Source organism: Mastacembelus armatus, chromosome 1 (genome assembly GCF_900324485.2).
Source record: "Mastacembelus armatus chromosome 1, fMasArm1.2, whole genome shotgun sequence".
Taxonomy (NCBI): Eukaryota; Metazoa; Chordata; class Actinopteri; order Synbranchiformes; family Mastacembelidae; genus Mastacembelus; species Mastacembelus armatus.
In genome coordinates, this window is record NC_046633.1 from 13,320,668 (window position 1) to 13,336,828 (window position 16,161).

General features: G+C 41.3%; 1 protein-coding gene across 9 annotated transcripts in view; it reads left to right on the forward strand.

Moving 5' to 3' along the window:
* LOC113128440 (microtubule-associated tumor suppressor 1 homolog) overlaps nt 1-16,161 on the forward strand; it is a 68,520-nt gene that overhangs the window by 44,112 nt on the left and 8,247 nt on the right. For all 9 annotated transcript variants that reach the window (XM_026303770.1, XM_026303778.1, XM_026303776.1 and 6 more), the window contains 3 exons: nt 7,495-7,613; nt 8,090-8,413; nt 15,481-15,547. In XM_026303770.1, coding sequence (XP_026159555.1) covers nt 7,495-7,613; nt 8,090-8,413; nt 15,481-15,547 — 510 coding nt within the window. The remainder of the gene's footprint in view (nt 1-7,494; nt 7,614-8,089; nt 8,414-15,480; nt 15,548-16,161) is intronic.

Below are 16,161 nucleotides of genomic sequence, written 5' to 3' on the forward strand. Positions count from 1 at the left end.
TAAGGACCATGGCAAAGTCTTATAGGGTTTCTTCTGGAGGAAGAACTGCATTACTGTACACTATATTTCTCTGAACATGTGAGCTTTGATGCATTATATGGTGCAGTGTGAAAGAAAGCATAATTGACATCATTGCGTGATATCATTGTGGATGGCTCTCATTCGGCTTATACTGCTAAGCTAACAAGACAGTGTTATGTGTATATTAGTATAGAATGAACTTTCATTCTCCATGTTAGCTTTGACTTTGCTGTGGCATTAATTCTGTAGTCTCAGCTGAACACAAAATAAGGCAGTGAGCTAATGCTGAATATTTACACATCAGTAATGCTGCTTTCTGTAGAATTGATTGAGCTCCAATAGCTGTGCTTACCAGGAGTTAATGGCAGATTTGACCTCAGCAGCTTAGTGTGGTTTTTACTTGTGTGTTTGCCAGTCTTGTTAGGTCACTAGGCTTACTGGGCAGAATTAATTTCTTTCATTCGTCTTGGCTGATTTACACGATTCCTTCATCTCTGAAACATCATCCTGGTCGGTTTAAAAATTACTTGTAGCCACTATTTCAACCATTTTTTTTAAAAATATGAATAGGCTTCCTCCTATTGTTCTGTAAGCATTCAGCTCAGTTGCACTACTGTTGTGATATTCCTCTCTGGTACTGTCTGTATTCCTCCCAGTCCATCTGAGCTCTGCGGCACGTGTTTGGCTGCAGTCTTTTTTCAGCTTGAGCTCCACAGACCCACTTCCTTGTTGTTGCCTGCCATGGCCCTAAAATGTAGGTTACAGCAGGCTTTAGTCACCACATGCATATACCCACACACACTCTGCAGAGACAGTCAGGCATGCTGTACAGTGGTTCAGCTGAGGCTGACCAGTCATGCGAGCTTTAATCTGATGTGGCTGTTTTTTTTTGTTTTTTTTTTTCCTGATATGGTAGCAGATGAGGGCATTAGAAGCTGTATTTGCTGCACTGGAATATTCTCCCTAGGCTCAACAGAGACATACAGCAGATTTGGACTGTAGTATCTTTTAATATGTTGTACTAGGTAGATATAGTCTCTACAGTAGAAGATGAGGGGCTGGCACTTGCAGTTTAGCTTTCCACGTCTGGAACAGTTTCTTTACACAGTGCGTTTATGACCAAAAACTGCTTTATGTTTCACTTAAAAGCACCCAGTGGTTAAAGTGGATAATATTATCTATGCAACGTCACAGCAGCTGTTTAACCTCTAACAGGGTATGCTTTTCATAATGAGAATTTCTTTTTGAGTTGTTTGTGCTCAGCATGTGGTTTATGACTATTGCTTCTCTTAGTCTCTTGTGGTTTGGCTCATCTATACAATGATAATCACCACTGGTCACAGTAGTCATTCAACAGTTTATAGTACTGTACATAATATTGTAAAACTGTTACAATTGCCTCTTTTACTGCAGCTTTTTAAAATTCAGTTCATGATATGCATCAGTGTACTTGAATGGAAAATAGTTTTTGTTACTCAGATCCATTTCTCCACATCTAGTGCAGTTTTCCTGTCTCTGCTGTACTGAACCGTTGAATCAGCTGAATTACATGTGCACAATGAGTAAAACCATTTAACCACCTGTCTATTTTTCAGAGGTGGAAAGAGTACAAAAATATTCTACTCAAGTAAAAGTACTCTTACTTTGATGAAATTTTGCTTCAGTACAAGTACAATTATCATTGTAAAAATCTATTCAGGTTAAAGTAAAAGTTAGTTACTTTGTCATTTTGCATATAAAATAAGTCATGTCAATGTGACGTTTAGGAAACTAAACATTTGTCTCCCAACATCTCACTCGCCGCCCACTCGTTCTCCTGTCTCACCGTTTACACACACACACAAACACTGTATGTCTCTTCTACTCTCGCAACATGCTCCCCCTCCCGGCCCCCCAAATAACAACCCAGGCTTCAGAACAAAACACCATTACAATATATAGCGTTATATACTCAATAATATTTTTGCTAATGTTAGCTAGCTAATGCTAGCTGTTAGCTTATTTCAGCTGCTAAGTACTGAAAAACACATCATAATGCAAAAAGTAAACAGCAAAATAAAATAATATATTTTTAATGCCCATTTGCAAAAAAGGTGTTTCAGTGCCAGTGCTCCTTTTTTCAGAGCCAAACTTTATTTACAATGCCAAAACTTAAAGACATCAAGTTGGCTCCATACGTAGGCCCCTACTCACCTACCGGAACCTGCTGGTAGGTTCAGAAGGTCGTTTCTATCCTGCAGAGCTTCATTGTCGTCATTACATACTTTACGTAAGTTATGTCCTTAAATTTAGACACGACAACTAAGTTACTGGTTATATTTAGGCATTAATAAAATAAAACAGGAAATAAAACGTCTTGGTTAGGTTTAGGCAATAAAACAAACAAAAACGTACAGTATTAGCGTCAGCAATGTTGGCTGCTAACATCAGCAACGTCACTTGTTAATGCTAGTGCTAATTGCCATTGACTCTCATTGTCTCCAGTAGGTGAGTAGATTCCTTCAGGCCTATATAAATAGGACTGATGTACACTGATAATGCCTATTGAATGCTAAGACAACAGTCAAATCGGCTGATCGACTTCATCTCTGTGCAAATTTAGCACTACTGTCAAATACTCTTCCACCTCTGGGTAGATCTGATTCCTTTAACCACCAGGTCTTTCAGGAAATGGTCACTAGAGGTAAGGGACTCATTGAGAGACTGCTTTGAGTGCACAAACTGGGATGTACTGCTGGAGGAGCAGGAAATGGACACTGACTTGGACAGGAGAGTCATCATCTCTGACTACATTAATTTCTGTAGAGACACAGTTAGGACAGTACGGTAATCCATATCAATAAACCATGGATCACCAGTGACATTAAAGAAATCCTGAACCAGAAGAAGAGGGCTTTCCAGGACAGGGATAAGGAGACGCTGAGGCATATACAACGGGAGCTCAAAGAAACACTGAGGCAAGCTAAGGTGGAGTACAAGAAAAAGCTGGAAAAACAGCTCGAGAAAAATAGTACCAAGCAGGTGTGGAGGGGGGTAAGGACTATCACTGGCTCCAAACTGAAGAACTCCATCTTTGGAAGTTGATGTGGATAGAGCCAATACCTTCAACCAGTATTACATCAGTATTACATCAGGTTTGACGTAATACTGGTCTCATTATGTCTCATAATGTAGACAATGTGGCTACTTCCACCTATATCTCTGCAGCTAGTCCCTCCACCATCACCCCAGCAGTTGCTTCCTCCACCTCTGCTGCTGCTCCCTCCACCATTATCACCTCTACAGCTGTTCCCTCCACCATTATTACTTCCCTCAATCTCCACCTCTGAGGCTGTGCCCTCCAGCTCCACCTCTGCAGCTCCGCACTACACCTCATCCTATATGACTGCTACCTCCAGCTCCACCTCTGCGGCTGCTCCCTCTACCTCCACCATCCCTCCATTACAATCTGAACAGCTTCTCCTGTCTCCAACAACAGAAGAGGTTGGACCTGAGCTCAGAAGACTTTGGCCAGGGAAAGCTGCAGGAACAGATGGAGTGTGTCCAAGGCTTCTGTAGGACTGTGCAGGACAACTAGCTGTCCCTCTTCAGAGGCTCTTTAACTCTCAGGGGTCGACGAACGTGCTGGCACGTTTTGTGGCATCTTCTCCTGATAACGCCGAAATGAACTTGAATTACTCCATCGGTTCTGATTGTACAGATAAGAGCAATATATCATTCGAATCTGTAAAGGCTCTAGTTTTATTTGTATAAACTCATAATAACAATACGTTGTGCTTTTTGTAAAATAAAGAGTTTTTCTCTGTCTCTGTCATCTCTCTTCACAGACACGTAAATAAAACAACCTGAATCTCAGCGAATACTTGCCTCATAAAAATAAGAACTATATGGCTAGAAAGCACTAAATGTCTTCTTTTAAATGAAACAATTCAAGTCAAAAAGAAATTATCTCTTTTTATTTAATCCGTATGAACGTAAGGAGCGGCATGTTTTTTCCTGTCTCACCGCATTATAGCTAATGTGATCCCACCTCGCACTGAGTGTACTGTTCATATGGAAATAATCTGAGGTGAGCCAGGTAATTATGTGCACACCCCTGAGAAATGGCATAAAACGTCAAGCTTCATCATACAATTTACTAATTTTTTTCTGTGCATTTGGATGATGGCACGCTTCGCGGGTAAAGAAGTAATTGTTCTTTATGTTCGACTCAGACGATGAACATTTGCATCTGCATTACATTACAGTAATTCCCTCTCAGCCACATTCCTGACTGAAAGGCTCATTATGCGGGTCTTTGTCTTCTCAGGTAAATCACATGACTATTCATGGTCAGACACACCTTCCTGCATATTCCCTTTCTAAACAAAAAGTGTCTTTAAAAAATTTAAATCAGTGTATTGTTTCTGTAAATGAGTGAACAAGATGATGAAGATTTCACATCATTTTGAAGCAAACACTCTAGGCTACAAGCTGCAGTTCTCAAAAGTCTTGTGAACCAATGTTCTGTTTGCGTTTTAATGCCTTATTTCAGTGAGTTAAAAATTGTAGCTTTTCACTACTTCGAAAACGCTGTTTTGTCAAAAAAACAATCCTGTGAACATGCTGCTCACAGCCCAGTTTGTGCTGATGAAAGTGTTATCAGACTTGAGTTATCATTAATATGTTTAAAAGTAACTGAAAAAAGCACAAATGTCAGGGCATGTCAAAACCTGTCCTGGACCCAATAATGGGTAGAGACTTAATATGAGCCTACGGTTGGAAAAAGTCCCAGCGTTGTGGAAAACTTATTGTCTAATACTAATGCCCAAAACAGGGCGGCCGGTAGAGCTGAATGACTATAGACTGGTGGTTTTAACATCCCACATCATGAAGACTTTGGAGTGGCTCCTTGTCTAAGCTGCAGGTTGAGGAGGATCTTGATCCCCTACAGTTTGCCTGTCAGACCCACATGGGAGAGGAAGATGTGGTGCTGTACATGCTGCACCTGGCATATGCCTACCTGGATGTGCCTAGTTCTTATGGGAGGATTATGTTCTTAGACTTCTCAAGTGATTCCAATACAGCCTTCGATACTGAGAGACATGCTTCTATGTAGGCGGGTGGCCCCCTCCCTGACGTCATGAATTATGGACTATTTGACATCCAGACATCCAATATGTCAGGCTGGGGACACTGGAATGCAGCGCTCGGGCTCCACAGGGGACTGTTCTTGCTCCTTTTCTGTTCACGGCCTATGCATCGGACTTTAGGTATAACTCAGAGTCCTGCCACATACAGAAGTATTCTGATGATACGGCTGTTGTAGCAGGTGGACAGGAAGAGGACTACGGGGAACTAGTGCAGGCCTTCACTGACTGGAGCAAAGAGAACTATCTTCTCCTGAACACCACCAAGACTAAGGAGCCGGTGGTGGATTTTAGGAGATCAAAAGCACCATGCCAGTCAGTCTACATTGATGGACAGGAGATAGACTGTGCAGGCCTTCAAGTACCTGGGGGTGGTACTGGATGAAAAATTGGAGTGGTTTGCCAATGTAGATGCAGTGCACAGGAAAGGGCACCTCTTCTTGAGACAGCTTGGGTTCATACACTGTCTGCAGTAACATGCTGTGCATGTTCTACCACACTGTCATGGCAAGTACACTGTTCTATGCTGCTGTCTGTTGGGGGAGTGGCATTACAGACAGGAACTGTAGGCTAGGTAATCAGAATATCTTGTTTGCATGTAAATAGATCAGATAGTAAACACTAATACATTTGCAAACAGTGACCTGCTCTGTACACTTGTTTCCATGGCAACAGTTATCTCCACTGTTTAAATGACATGAATGTATAATTGTAGCTGATAGCTGATCCTTGATAAGCCCCTGATGCTTTCAGTCCTATGGTCAGATTGCTTTTGTGTGCATCACATAGAGAGAAAGCTTGCGAAATTACAATAAAAATGATTCATATAATGATTTCCTCTGTTATGGAGGTCATCTTATTGTGTATTGAAGAGAACTGCCATGAAGCAACAGGATCTCTCAGCATTACTTTTGTAATGTGATGTGCATGCTAACAATCTTACCAGGTACAAACCATCATCACCAGCATTCACACAGACTATTTCACATTTCAGCAAGAGACAAATGCTCAACATGAAAGGAGTGGGGAGGAATCTGCTGGAGCTAGAATGGTTTGCTGCTGTTGTGAGATGCTACTAAAGATGATTCGGGTACATTGTCCCTTCTACTAATTGCTGTGACATTGAACTACACAGCAGTCCAATTATTTTTCTTCATCACTCCAGTTCATCAAACTGACAGACTAGTATAGACCAGGTTGCAGACTCATGCGTAGTAACTACCAGTAGGTGGCAGAAGGAAGTCATCCCTTGCTTTTAAAGCCCTAGTTGACCAGGCCTGAATGAACAGCTGTACAGACTTGAGTTCAATAAAATTAGAGGTAGATTTATTATGCAAATTAGGTGCAGAATTGTTTTTAGGTTGAAACAGATACAGTCTAAACATTTATTACATGATTAAATGTGACTTGCAAAAATAATCTGTCCATTTAAATCTGAAATGGCACTGTCAGATTAGTGACAGGTTTGGTTAAATTATTCAGCTTTTAACTTTTGACACTGAAATTTGTGGGTGAAAATTTTCATTACTGCATCACTGAATGTTTTTTTTTTTTTAGCCTTATTTAAAGGCTGTTTGCCAACAATGCAACTGTGACTCACGTGATTTGTGAGGGAGTCCACTATGTAGGTGAGCAAAGAAGGAGACATGTTCTTGGAGCTCCTTATGTGCTGAAGTGTCAATTTGTTTCCAGTCAGTGAGCGATTTATTCCCCCAGACTGAAGCACAGTGAGTTTATTTCCAGTCACGGAGCAGCTCAGGATGCTGTTGAGCCAAGAGACTACCAACATATAGATGGAATGATCGGGTTGGGGGATTAAAAAGTGAGTGTGTGTAATGATATGGACAGCAGGGAAAGAAGTGGAAGAAAGGAGGCAACAATGGAGATGTGTGTTGATCTGTCTATCTCTCCCTCACTCCCTCTCTCTCCATCTCTCTAATTGCTTTGTCTCTGGTAATGCACTCCTTAATGCACACACAGGACCCATCACACACATATACATACACTGGCCATCATTACCACAAAATCCCATGATGCATCTGTTTCTTCCTAGAACAGTCAGTAGGGCGTATTCTCATTTACCAGATCAGAGCGAATACTTGACACGAGTGTGTTTATGTGCTTTCTTGTATTTTCTTTGAAACATTTGTAGTCAGTAGTTATTTTATTGACAGGATAAATGAGTGTAGTTTTATATTGTAACTTTGCTATGCTGTGTACTTCGCAGTTTGTTTATGGACTGAGTGCGTATTCTGTGTGTGTAGAGGGGAGTAGTGGTGCATGGACACCATGTTGAATGTTGTACCTGCCAGCCACACATTACAAGGGCTTCATTCTTTTGCAGTGGACAAAAACAAGGCTCGGGATGCACCAGCAAGACCCACGAACACCAACAGCACCTCACAGGCAGCAGCAGCCACAGGGGGAAACAACCAGAACCACCAGCAAGCTCCAACTAATCTGGTACATGCTTTTCTTTTTCAGCTTTTAAGATTTTGAAATGAAAATTAGGCAAGACATTAAATCTAAGAGCATTACTGAGCATGATCTGATTCATTAAAGGGGATATAAGGTGTATTCTTTGACAGGTGTATTCACAGTGGGAATGCACAATTTGAATTATTTGTTTTCATTCTGTCTTCATCTGTTCATCTGAAAGTTTCTCTGATGCTGGCGAAGTTTCACAGCCATATTTAAGCAGGCTACAAGATGAATCAATCCATCCAGTCACAGAAATGCACATTTGTTTATAAACAGTATAATTTAATGGATAATTTTTTTTAATATTGCAACAAAAGACTTCTTAAAAAAGTCTAAAGTATGATTTAAAGTTAAAAATAAATCTTCATATAACCTACTGACCTTTCATGTTTCTTCTTTTAAATATCTTTTTTGAAGATGTTATGTGGTGGTATGTTTTTTTTTTTTTTTATTGCTAGGTAGCAGATGCGGTGAATCCAAACACACCTGCGACACCAGCTCTACCAGTGGCTATTACTGAAAACACCAACACTGGCTCTGGCATCACTGGAGCCTCTGGTCATGGGTTGCAAGTAAAAACTGGCTCACGATCCAAAACTGGATACCGTACACAAAATGTCTCTAAACCTGGTGTGGACGGAAAAGTCACGGCTAGACAGAACCAGAGCAAAGAGCAGGCAGAAAAGAAGAACCAGGCCATCACTCAGCTGAGGAAGTTGCTTGTCCAGGGGAACAAGAGAGTGGAGGCTCTGGCTATAGTCATCCAGCATCTCTTCACTGAGGTACTTTCCATATTTCCACTTCATTCCAGCTGCTGTGGTGTGAAAGATTCAAGTTCCATGCTCTATAGCTGTGAGACAAAAATGTCAGGCATCAATTCCTGCTTTTACTGACAATATTTTTGTAGTTAGGAAAGGATTACCATGATAGCCGTTTTAAGGAGTGTTGACTGCCGCAAAGGCTGCACAGTCTACATACTCACTACAGTGCCAGTGTAGCCAGCCTGTAGTTTTTCAATAAATACTGTAAAACAATAACAACATTAGCTGCATGTGAACAGCAGATTGCAGTCAGCTAAATTAATGTCTGGATTGCCTAGTTTGATTTGGGTTGTACAGAAAAATGCACTTTCTGATTTTGTGTTGCCCAAATTCAGTTCAATTTAGTTTTATTTGTATTGCGCCAAATCACAATACAATAATCTCAAGGCACTTTACAAAAAACAAGGGTAGGGTAATGTAGGGGAGGGGAGATCAGTGCACTGATGGTCCTCGGGCAGTCTAGCAGTCCTATAGCAGCATATGCAAAGGACATATGCTTGTCAAAATTAGCTCCAAGGTTTTTCACGGTAGTGCTGGAGGCCAGGGCTATGCCATCTAAAGTAGCTATATTTTTAGAAAAGCTGTTCCTGAGGTTTTTAGGGTCAAATACAATAACTTCTGTTTTCCCTGAGTTTAAAAGTAGAAAGTTACTGGTCATCCAGGCCTTTATGTCTTTTAGACACGCCCTAGTCTGGCTAACTGGTTTGTTTTATCAGGTTTCATAGATAGATAAAGCTGAGTGTCATCTGCATAGCAGTGGTAATTAATAGAGTACTTCCTACTATCATTGCCTAAAGGAAGCTTGTATAAAATGAACGGAATCAGTCCTAGGACAGAACCTTGTGGAACTCCATAACTAACTTTTGTGCACGTGGAAGGTGAACATGAACAAATTGGAATCTGTTTGATAAATAAGATTGGAACCATTTTAACGCTGTTCCTTTGGTAACAATCACATGCTCCAGTCTCTGTAGTAGGATGCTTTGGTCAGTGGTGTCAAATGCAGTACTAGCAGGACAAGTATAGAAACAAGTCCATAATCTGAGGCTAAGAGAAGATCGTTGGTGACTTTTTAACAGTGCTGTTTCTGTACTATGATGTGCTCTAAATCCTGAGGGGGTGACGGATCTAAGAAAACCGCAGAAGGGCAGTCTATGCAATGCAAATAGTGTTAGGTGGCACTTTAGATTTGCACTTTGGATTTTAACTTGGCTCTATAGCAGCTCCAAAAACCTCAAAGTAAGCTCAGAAGAAATTGAGATTTCAGTGTCCCCTACAAAATCTGGCAGTATGGTCTCATATATCAAGTGGAGACTAACACTTTTGCCACTATCAAGGTAAAAAAAAACTAACAAGGCTAATTGCCGCACTTGTTAATTAGGCTTGTTAGCTTAACTTTGGATACTTTTTAAGTTTACTGTGATGTAGTAACCAGCCTATGAAAATAAAATTATCATGAGGTACTTATGACAAAAGTGAACCCACTGCTGTTTTTATGCTATTATATATGTGTGCGTATCCATTATTTATGCAGTTAGTTGATGCCAGACCTCCATGGTGTCAGCATAATTGTTTAAGCCTTTGGTAAACTTGAACCTCTTTCTGTTCAGGATGGCTGTACAGTAGTAAGTTTAGCCATAATTTTGAGATCAGCTTTCTATTAGTGCACCTTGTATTGATGTTAATGAGAATGCCTGGGTTGCACCCTGTATTGTACCTTCTTGTTAACAAGTGTCCCCACTACAAATAACAGGGGTGACTCTACAGTATTTCACTTGAAGGGGATGGGTCCTTTTCTCCTGCTGTAGCACCACATTACTCTACAGGCATTGGGATGTGTTTGTACATGTAAATACAACATGGGCTAGTGCGCCTTTAAGGGGGGTAAATTAGGGGGAAAGAATCAGCTATCTGCACACCATCCTTGGCCCTTGGCACATTAAAGCAAAGCACCAACTATAATTAAAGTAGCACTCAGCACTTACTGGTGATATGGCAGTGGTGCTATTTATGGTGCTAGCTGATATGCTTCTAGAGGAGTGGAGTAATGGCTGTTTTTAGCAGAAAGCATAGAGACAGCAGGGAGAGGCTTGTCCGAGTGCACACCCAGCAGCCAACAACGGCACGATGCCTTTAAAAACATGCCTCTATGAGGCATTGATCTGCTGATGGAATTCTGAATGTGTGTGTGAGAGAAGTTGCTGCAATTTGCAATTGCAATTTCAGTCTTGTGTATGTGTGAATTGTGTATAATTCTGTGATTGCAGTTAGATTAACCATATGTTCCTGTTGTCAGTTATGAAGTAAGTGTTGATGATGTTGAGCTGTGTGTGTGTGTGTGTGTGTGTGTGTGTGTGTGTGTGTGTGCGTGCGTGCGTGTGTGTGTGCGTGTAGGTGCAGGGGCGATTCTAGGATTTTCGTTTAAGGGGGGCTCAGTCCCCAATGAGGGTATAATATTAAAAAAATAAATATAATAAAAATAGACAGCATTCCACTGTATTGCATAGATGGGTATAACATTTGAACCGCGTTTGTTTTCATATGACATTTAAAGGGAACTGAAGCGATCACGAATGTGTGTAGCTACAGTAGAGATGAGCGGATGAGCTAAAATGTCACCCGCACCCGCTGCTTCAAATAAATTATCCACCCGCACCTAGAATTTTCTCTGATATAGATATCACCCAATCGTCATCCGTATTTTAGAGAAATGTTAATATTTGCATTATTAATGATTGACCTCATCCACCCACGACCCACCTGACTCGCGGATCACCCGCAGCGCCCGAGGATGTAACTGCCATCCACCCATCACTAGTGTACAGTTTATGGAGAATTTTTGGGGGGACTGTGTAGAGATTTTAGGTGCCTAGCGATGCCCATGTGTGTGAGACTGGTCTTGAGACGTTTCCTTGACATGCTCCTCATGTGTGATAGACTTAAATGAGGCTCGGCAGAGCTCTAGCTGAGACACTTGTTTCAATGTAGTTGAATGTTTTTGAATACAGCATACTCCTAATCTTCCTTCTGTGGCTATGTTGTGATCACACTGTCAGCATTAAAAACATTTGTGGGAGACTTTGTGTCAGAGTGATGACAGCTGCAGCCCAGAAATGTGACTGTAATAACTCCACTAAATACAGCTGTTGTCATCTCTGTAAGCTAGTGTACAGTTTTGTTAGTAGGAGTCAAATATTATGATAGAAGTCAGGTACCTCTGTAGTGGGCTGGTTAATTACTGATTGGAGGCTGCTGATTGGTTCCCATGGGTACCAGGATGTGTGAACTGCAGAGTCCCGGATATGGATAGGCTCCTCAATACATATTTGCTGCCTGATTAGTGGGACTAGTGATTTTATGTTTGCATAGTCAATGAAAGCACACAAACAGACATTACTGGAACTCTACTTGGTTCAGCTGCAATGACTATCATTCAGCTGAGCACATCTCTTCCAGTGTGCAGAACCCTTGATCAGAACTCTTTTACTTCCTGTTTTTCTGCTGTGTGACTGTCTGTCTAAGCTGGTCATGTTTTTTGTGGCGTGTGGGCCATGGAGCATATGTAGAATAGCACTGATGCCTTTAGTTAGCAAGACCTCAGGGTGTTTTACAAGCATACACTCGTACCAGAGTTCATTTTACAAGCTTGTTTTTAAATAGCTTTTCCTTAATCTGCTGAAGTTCTGTAGGTTTCATAACTTGACCTGTATTGTTAGACTAATCTGTACATATTAGCCCGTTGCAGGGTCCACTGAAAGTGGAAAATAATGCTGCCTTCACTTTCTTCACTCTATTTGTTCCCACAACTGAAAACCAAATAAAAATGATACTGTTAATGTTTGGCTGAAAAAAAAAAATAAATAAATAAATAAAAGCCTAAAGTTAAGTGTCAGTGCACAAACGCACACATATTTGTCCTTAGTGAGTATGTGCTGCACACAAACCAGCTGTTATCTGCTGTTATTTTTCTCTGAGGGAAGGTAGCTCATTATCTGTAGAATAACCTGTTATCAGCACACATCCCTGCACATGTGTGCATGTGATTGTTACATAACTCTTTGCATCAGGTTCTTGAGTTGGAGCCTGAATAGAATTGTTTCTTGTATTAGGATAAGAGGCTAATTTTCCAGCAGCTTATTGTGAAAGTGTGGGACTGTAATATGTTACGATCAGCTGAGAGAGAGTGGTTGTGGTTTTGAGGACAGGAGCCTGCCTGGCTGGGATATTGATTAGACAACCAGCCTGGGGGAAAGTGGAGGAGAAAGGGGAGTGATGATAGAAGAGAGGGAGGGGTGGAGGAATGCAGCAGCTGCAGTTTAAGTTCTGGAGCTCTTTAACTTGTGCATCTTAGATAATGTGTGTGTGTTTTATCTAAAGCATGACTACCAGACCTATCTAATCTGTCCTACACACTTGAAAGGTGACTGGTGAATAGAAACACTTCATGTGGCGCTACCTTCCCCTGAGGTCAGGTGAGGGGCATGTGGTTGGTTTAGTCAACAGGATTTAGTTAGCCAAGCTTTAGTTATCCAAGTTGGCCTATTTTGAAACCTACAACTGTATTTTTTATTAGCTCTTTGTCTATTTTGTGTTTTGTATACTGGCAAACATAAATGCCAATGAGAGTGTAATTAAAATGTCTACAAGTGATGTAGAGTTCTTATAGATGCCAGTTTTTGTGTTTTGCTTTCTGATATCCAATTCTTTCTGTTAAATTTAGTAGGTATTGCTTTGAAACCAAACTACATAGTCAAATAGTGAAAAATGACAGTCGTCAGGGTTTTGTGGTGCACTTTGAGAGCAAGAAATCAGAAGGAACAAAACATTCCCCTGAATTTACAACTTTAGTATTTCCCAGCTTTTGCTCTTCTATTTGGCGGAAAAGTACAATTTTGGAGAAAGATCAGAGTAAAGACAACAGAGGCCCAATTAAATGCAGATACACCAGTTTTGTGTGTAAATGACTGTGAATGACTGTAAAGTGAATAGGAGAGAGGCAGATACAAATGCAGATATGAAGGGGGGGGGTGCAAAAATAACTCACATTCCTCCATCACACAGTATCCAGGCAGGAGGAGGGGAAACTGATGGAGGGAGGAGGGAGGACAGGGAGCTCTGTGGTGAACAGGTAGAGAGCGGGAGTGGCAGAGCGAGCAGTCAGTAACACACAGACAAAGAGAGCAGGACAGTCCTATTCAGGAAGAGGACAGAGAGAGAGAGAGAGTTGGTGTGTTTGTGTCCTACACTGGGGTGAGAGAGAGAGAGGAGCTGAGACAGGAGAGAGGAGCACATTTTGGAAGTGTGTATGGTGTGTTGTGTATGTGTGTATGAGTGTGCCTTACACCGAGACATGGGCTCCACAGCAAGCAAAGCCCATGCAAAGCGTAAGAAGGTCCTCCCTCGTCGCTGCAAGAAGAAACGCAAGGTGTGTGTGTTTCCTGTGTGTGCGTTACTGCTGTTTCTCCTTACTGCTGCTAGTGTTTCAGCCACAGCTGTGCTCTCTGCATGGTCAGGTCACTTTTGCGGGAACCTAGCCCAGTGGATTTCCCACCTTCCCTGATACGTTCATTGTGTTAGCTGAATGTGGTTTTCAGTCCAAAGTAAAAAGTCATGGATAAGTTCTGAAGTGTTACAGCAAGGCTTAATCCTGCTTATCAAGCTTTTTTTATGGCATGTTTTCAGACTTATCTCTTGTTTTGCCACTCCTATTGTCTCTAAAAAATTCAGTACTGGAAACCTTTAGTTTGTTTTACAATCGTTGTGCCTTCTTGATCTCTTTTCCCTCTCTTTGTTGTGTCATCTGTGTCTGCGCTTCTACTTAACTGACCCCTCTGAGAACAGATGGACTTTATGACTCAGTACGTTGTTGGAGCACAAGCAACTTAGTTTCCATTGTACGTTCCACTTTTTCTGGTGTTAAGCTGCTGTAAGTCAGATTCAGATGGAGCTAAAGGATCAAAATGTTCTGTTTTGGAGCTTAGCTCAGATATACTTATCAAGTGTATGGTAGTCCACTTGTTTACACGTGTGTTGGTCTGACTTGTACTACTGTGTGTGTGTGTCGGGCTGGAGGGCAGGCGGGGGAAGCGGGGGTTGGGGCGGGGAATGAATCATATGCCTTTAAGAAGATAACACTAACATTTTCTTAACCTAACAGTGCTGCTATTCCTGAGGGGCAGGGATGTGATATTTCAGGTTTTTGCAGGATGTCATTAGGTTTTTCAAGTGTCCAGTGTAGTCTTTGTTTATTTTTAAGTTCATTACAAAAGCTCCCTTTATCTGTGAAGCCATTGATTATAGTCATACAGTCACTTCCCTCTGATGACAACTCTCTGAGGCAAATGTCCATCAGGCTGTATTTGAAATAATCCACAATTTCTATATAGTGTGTGACATGGTGTGTTTGCCTTTTTGTTGTGTTATTATCATTATTATACCATATATAATGAAAAGGAATGAGCCCACAGTTGTCACTAACTGAGAGCTAACCTGGGAAGGAAATGTGTTACGTTGTGGTGGTGTGCTGAAGGATGGAGGCGAGGACCCAAATGCAGGACACATAGATATTCATTTTCCCCTGGATCCATCAGGCTTGGGCACACAAACAAAGTTGTCAAGGCAGCTCGGCCACTTGGCGTACAAAATTACAAAGTCCGAAACCCTGCAACCCGGCAGGGAATGCACAAAGTCAATCTCCGCCACTTGGCGTACAAACAAACTCCGTCCCTCACAGACATGAACAAACATAAGCAATACTCCAAGGAGGTATATATGCATGAGAACACAAAACTAATTGAACACAGGTGAATACAATTGAGATAACTAAACATAAAGGTACTTGGTGCTAAACAGGTGACAAACTCGGAAACCAAAATAAAAGTCCATACAGGAAACCAAAACTACAGATCATAACAGAAATGTTAAAATGGTTGCGGGATGAAGGAAGTAAAAACACAGTGAATGATTGTTTGCATTTTTCACTTTCTGCTAAATGCTCAAATTTAAATAGAGGCTTTTCTTCTGTGTAGCGTGAGGAGACCCTGAAGCAAAAGAAGGAGTTGTCCCTGGAGCTTGCAACACTCCGTGATGAGCTGGGTAAGAAACATCTCATCTTCTACACATCCACATACCCTTGTGGTACCAAGTGCATGTTCCAGGCCCCTGCACACTCTCGCTGTCTCTTTCTCTCTCTTGTCCATTTGCATGTAACACACACAGAACTTACCAAGGACGGGGCATTCAAGGCTTAGTGCTATTTGTGCTGTAACACTGGTGCAGCTGCTGCTCATTCTTAGGAAAGGCTCAGGGCAAGAGCAGCCTCCAATCAGGCTGTCAACAGGTCTGTCATCTGCGCAGTGCCTTCGTGTTTTGAGTGTATGAGTTTTGTCTTGACATGTTAATGAAACTGATAGAACTAAGCTAATCTGTCAAATGAACTGACAGCCTGTTGGACACTATTTGATAGATTAAAATAGTTTATTGTTGAAGGTTTTAAATGTTTTGTTATTATTAGACTAAGCACCTGTAAGCGCCACATGTTGAGTAGTATTAGTTTCTACAGTGGCATTTTCTTGGCTCCACACAATCACTGTCCTTTAGAACCAGCTCAACTCAAAGCATTTAATATATAATACTCAGCGTTATTCCAGCAGATGAGTATGACAAGAATAATAAGAGATGATCCATCCAAATAATGTAGAACCTTATTT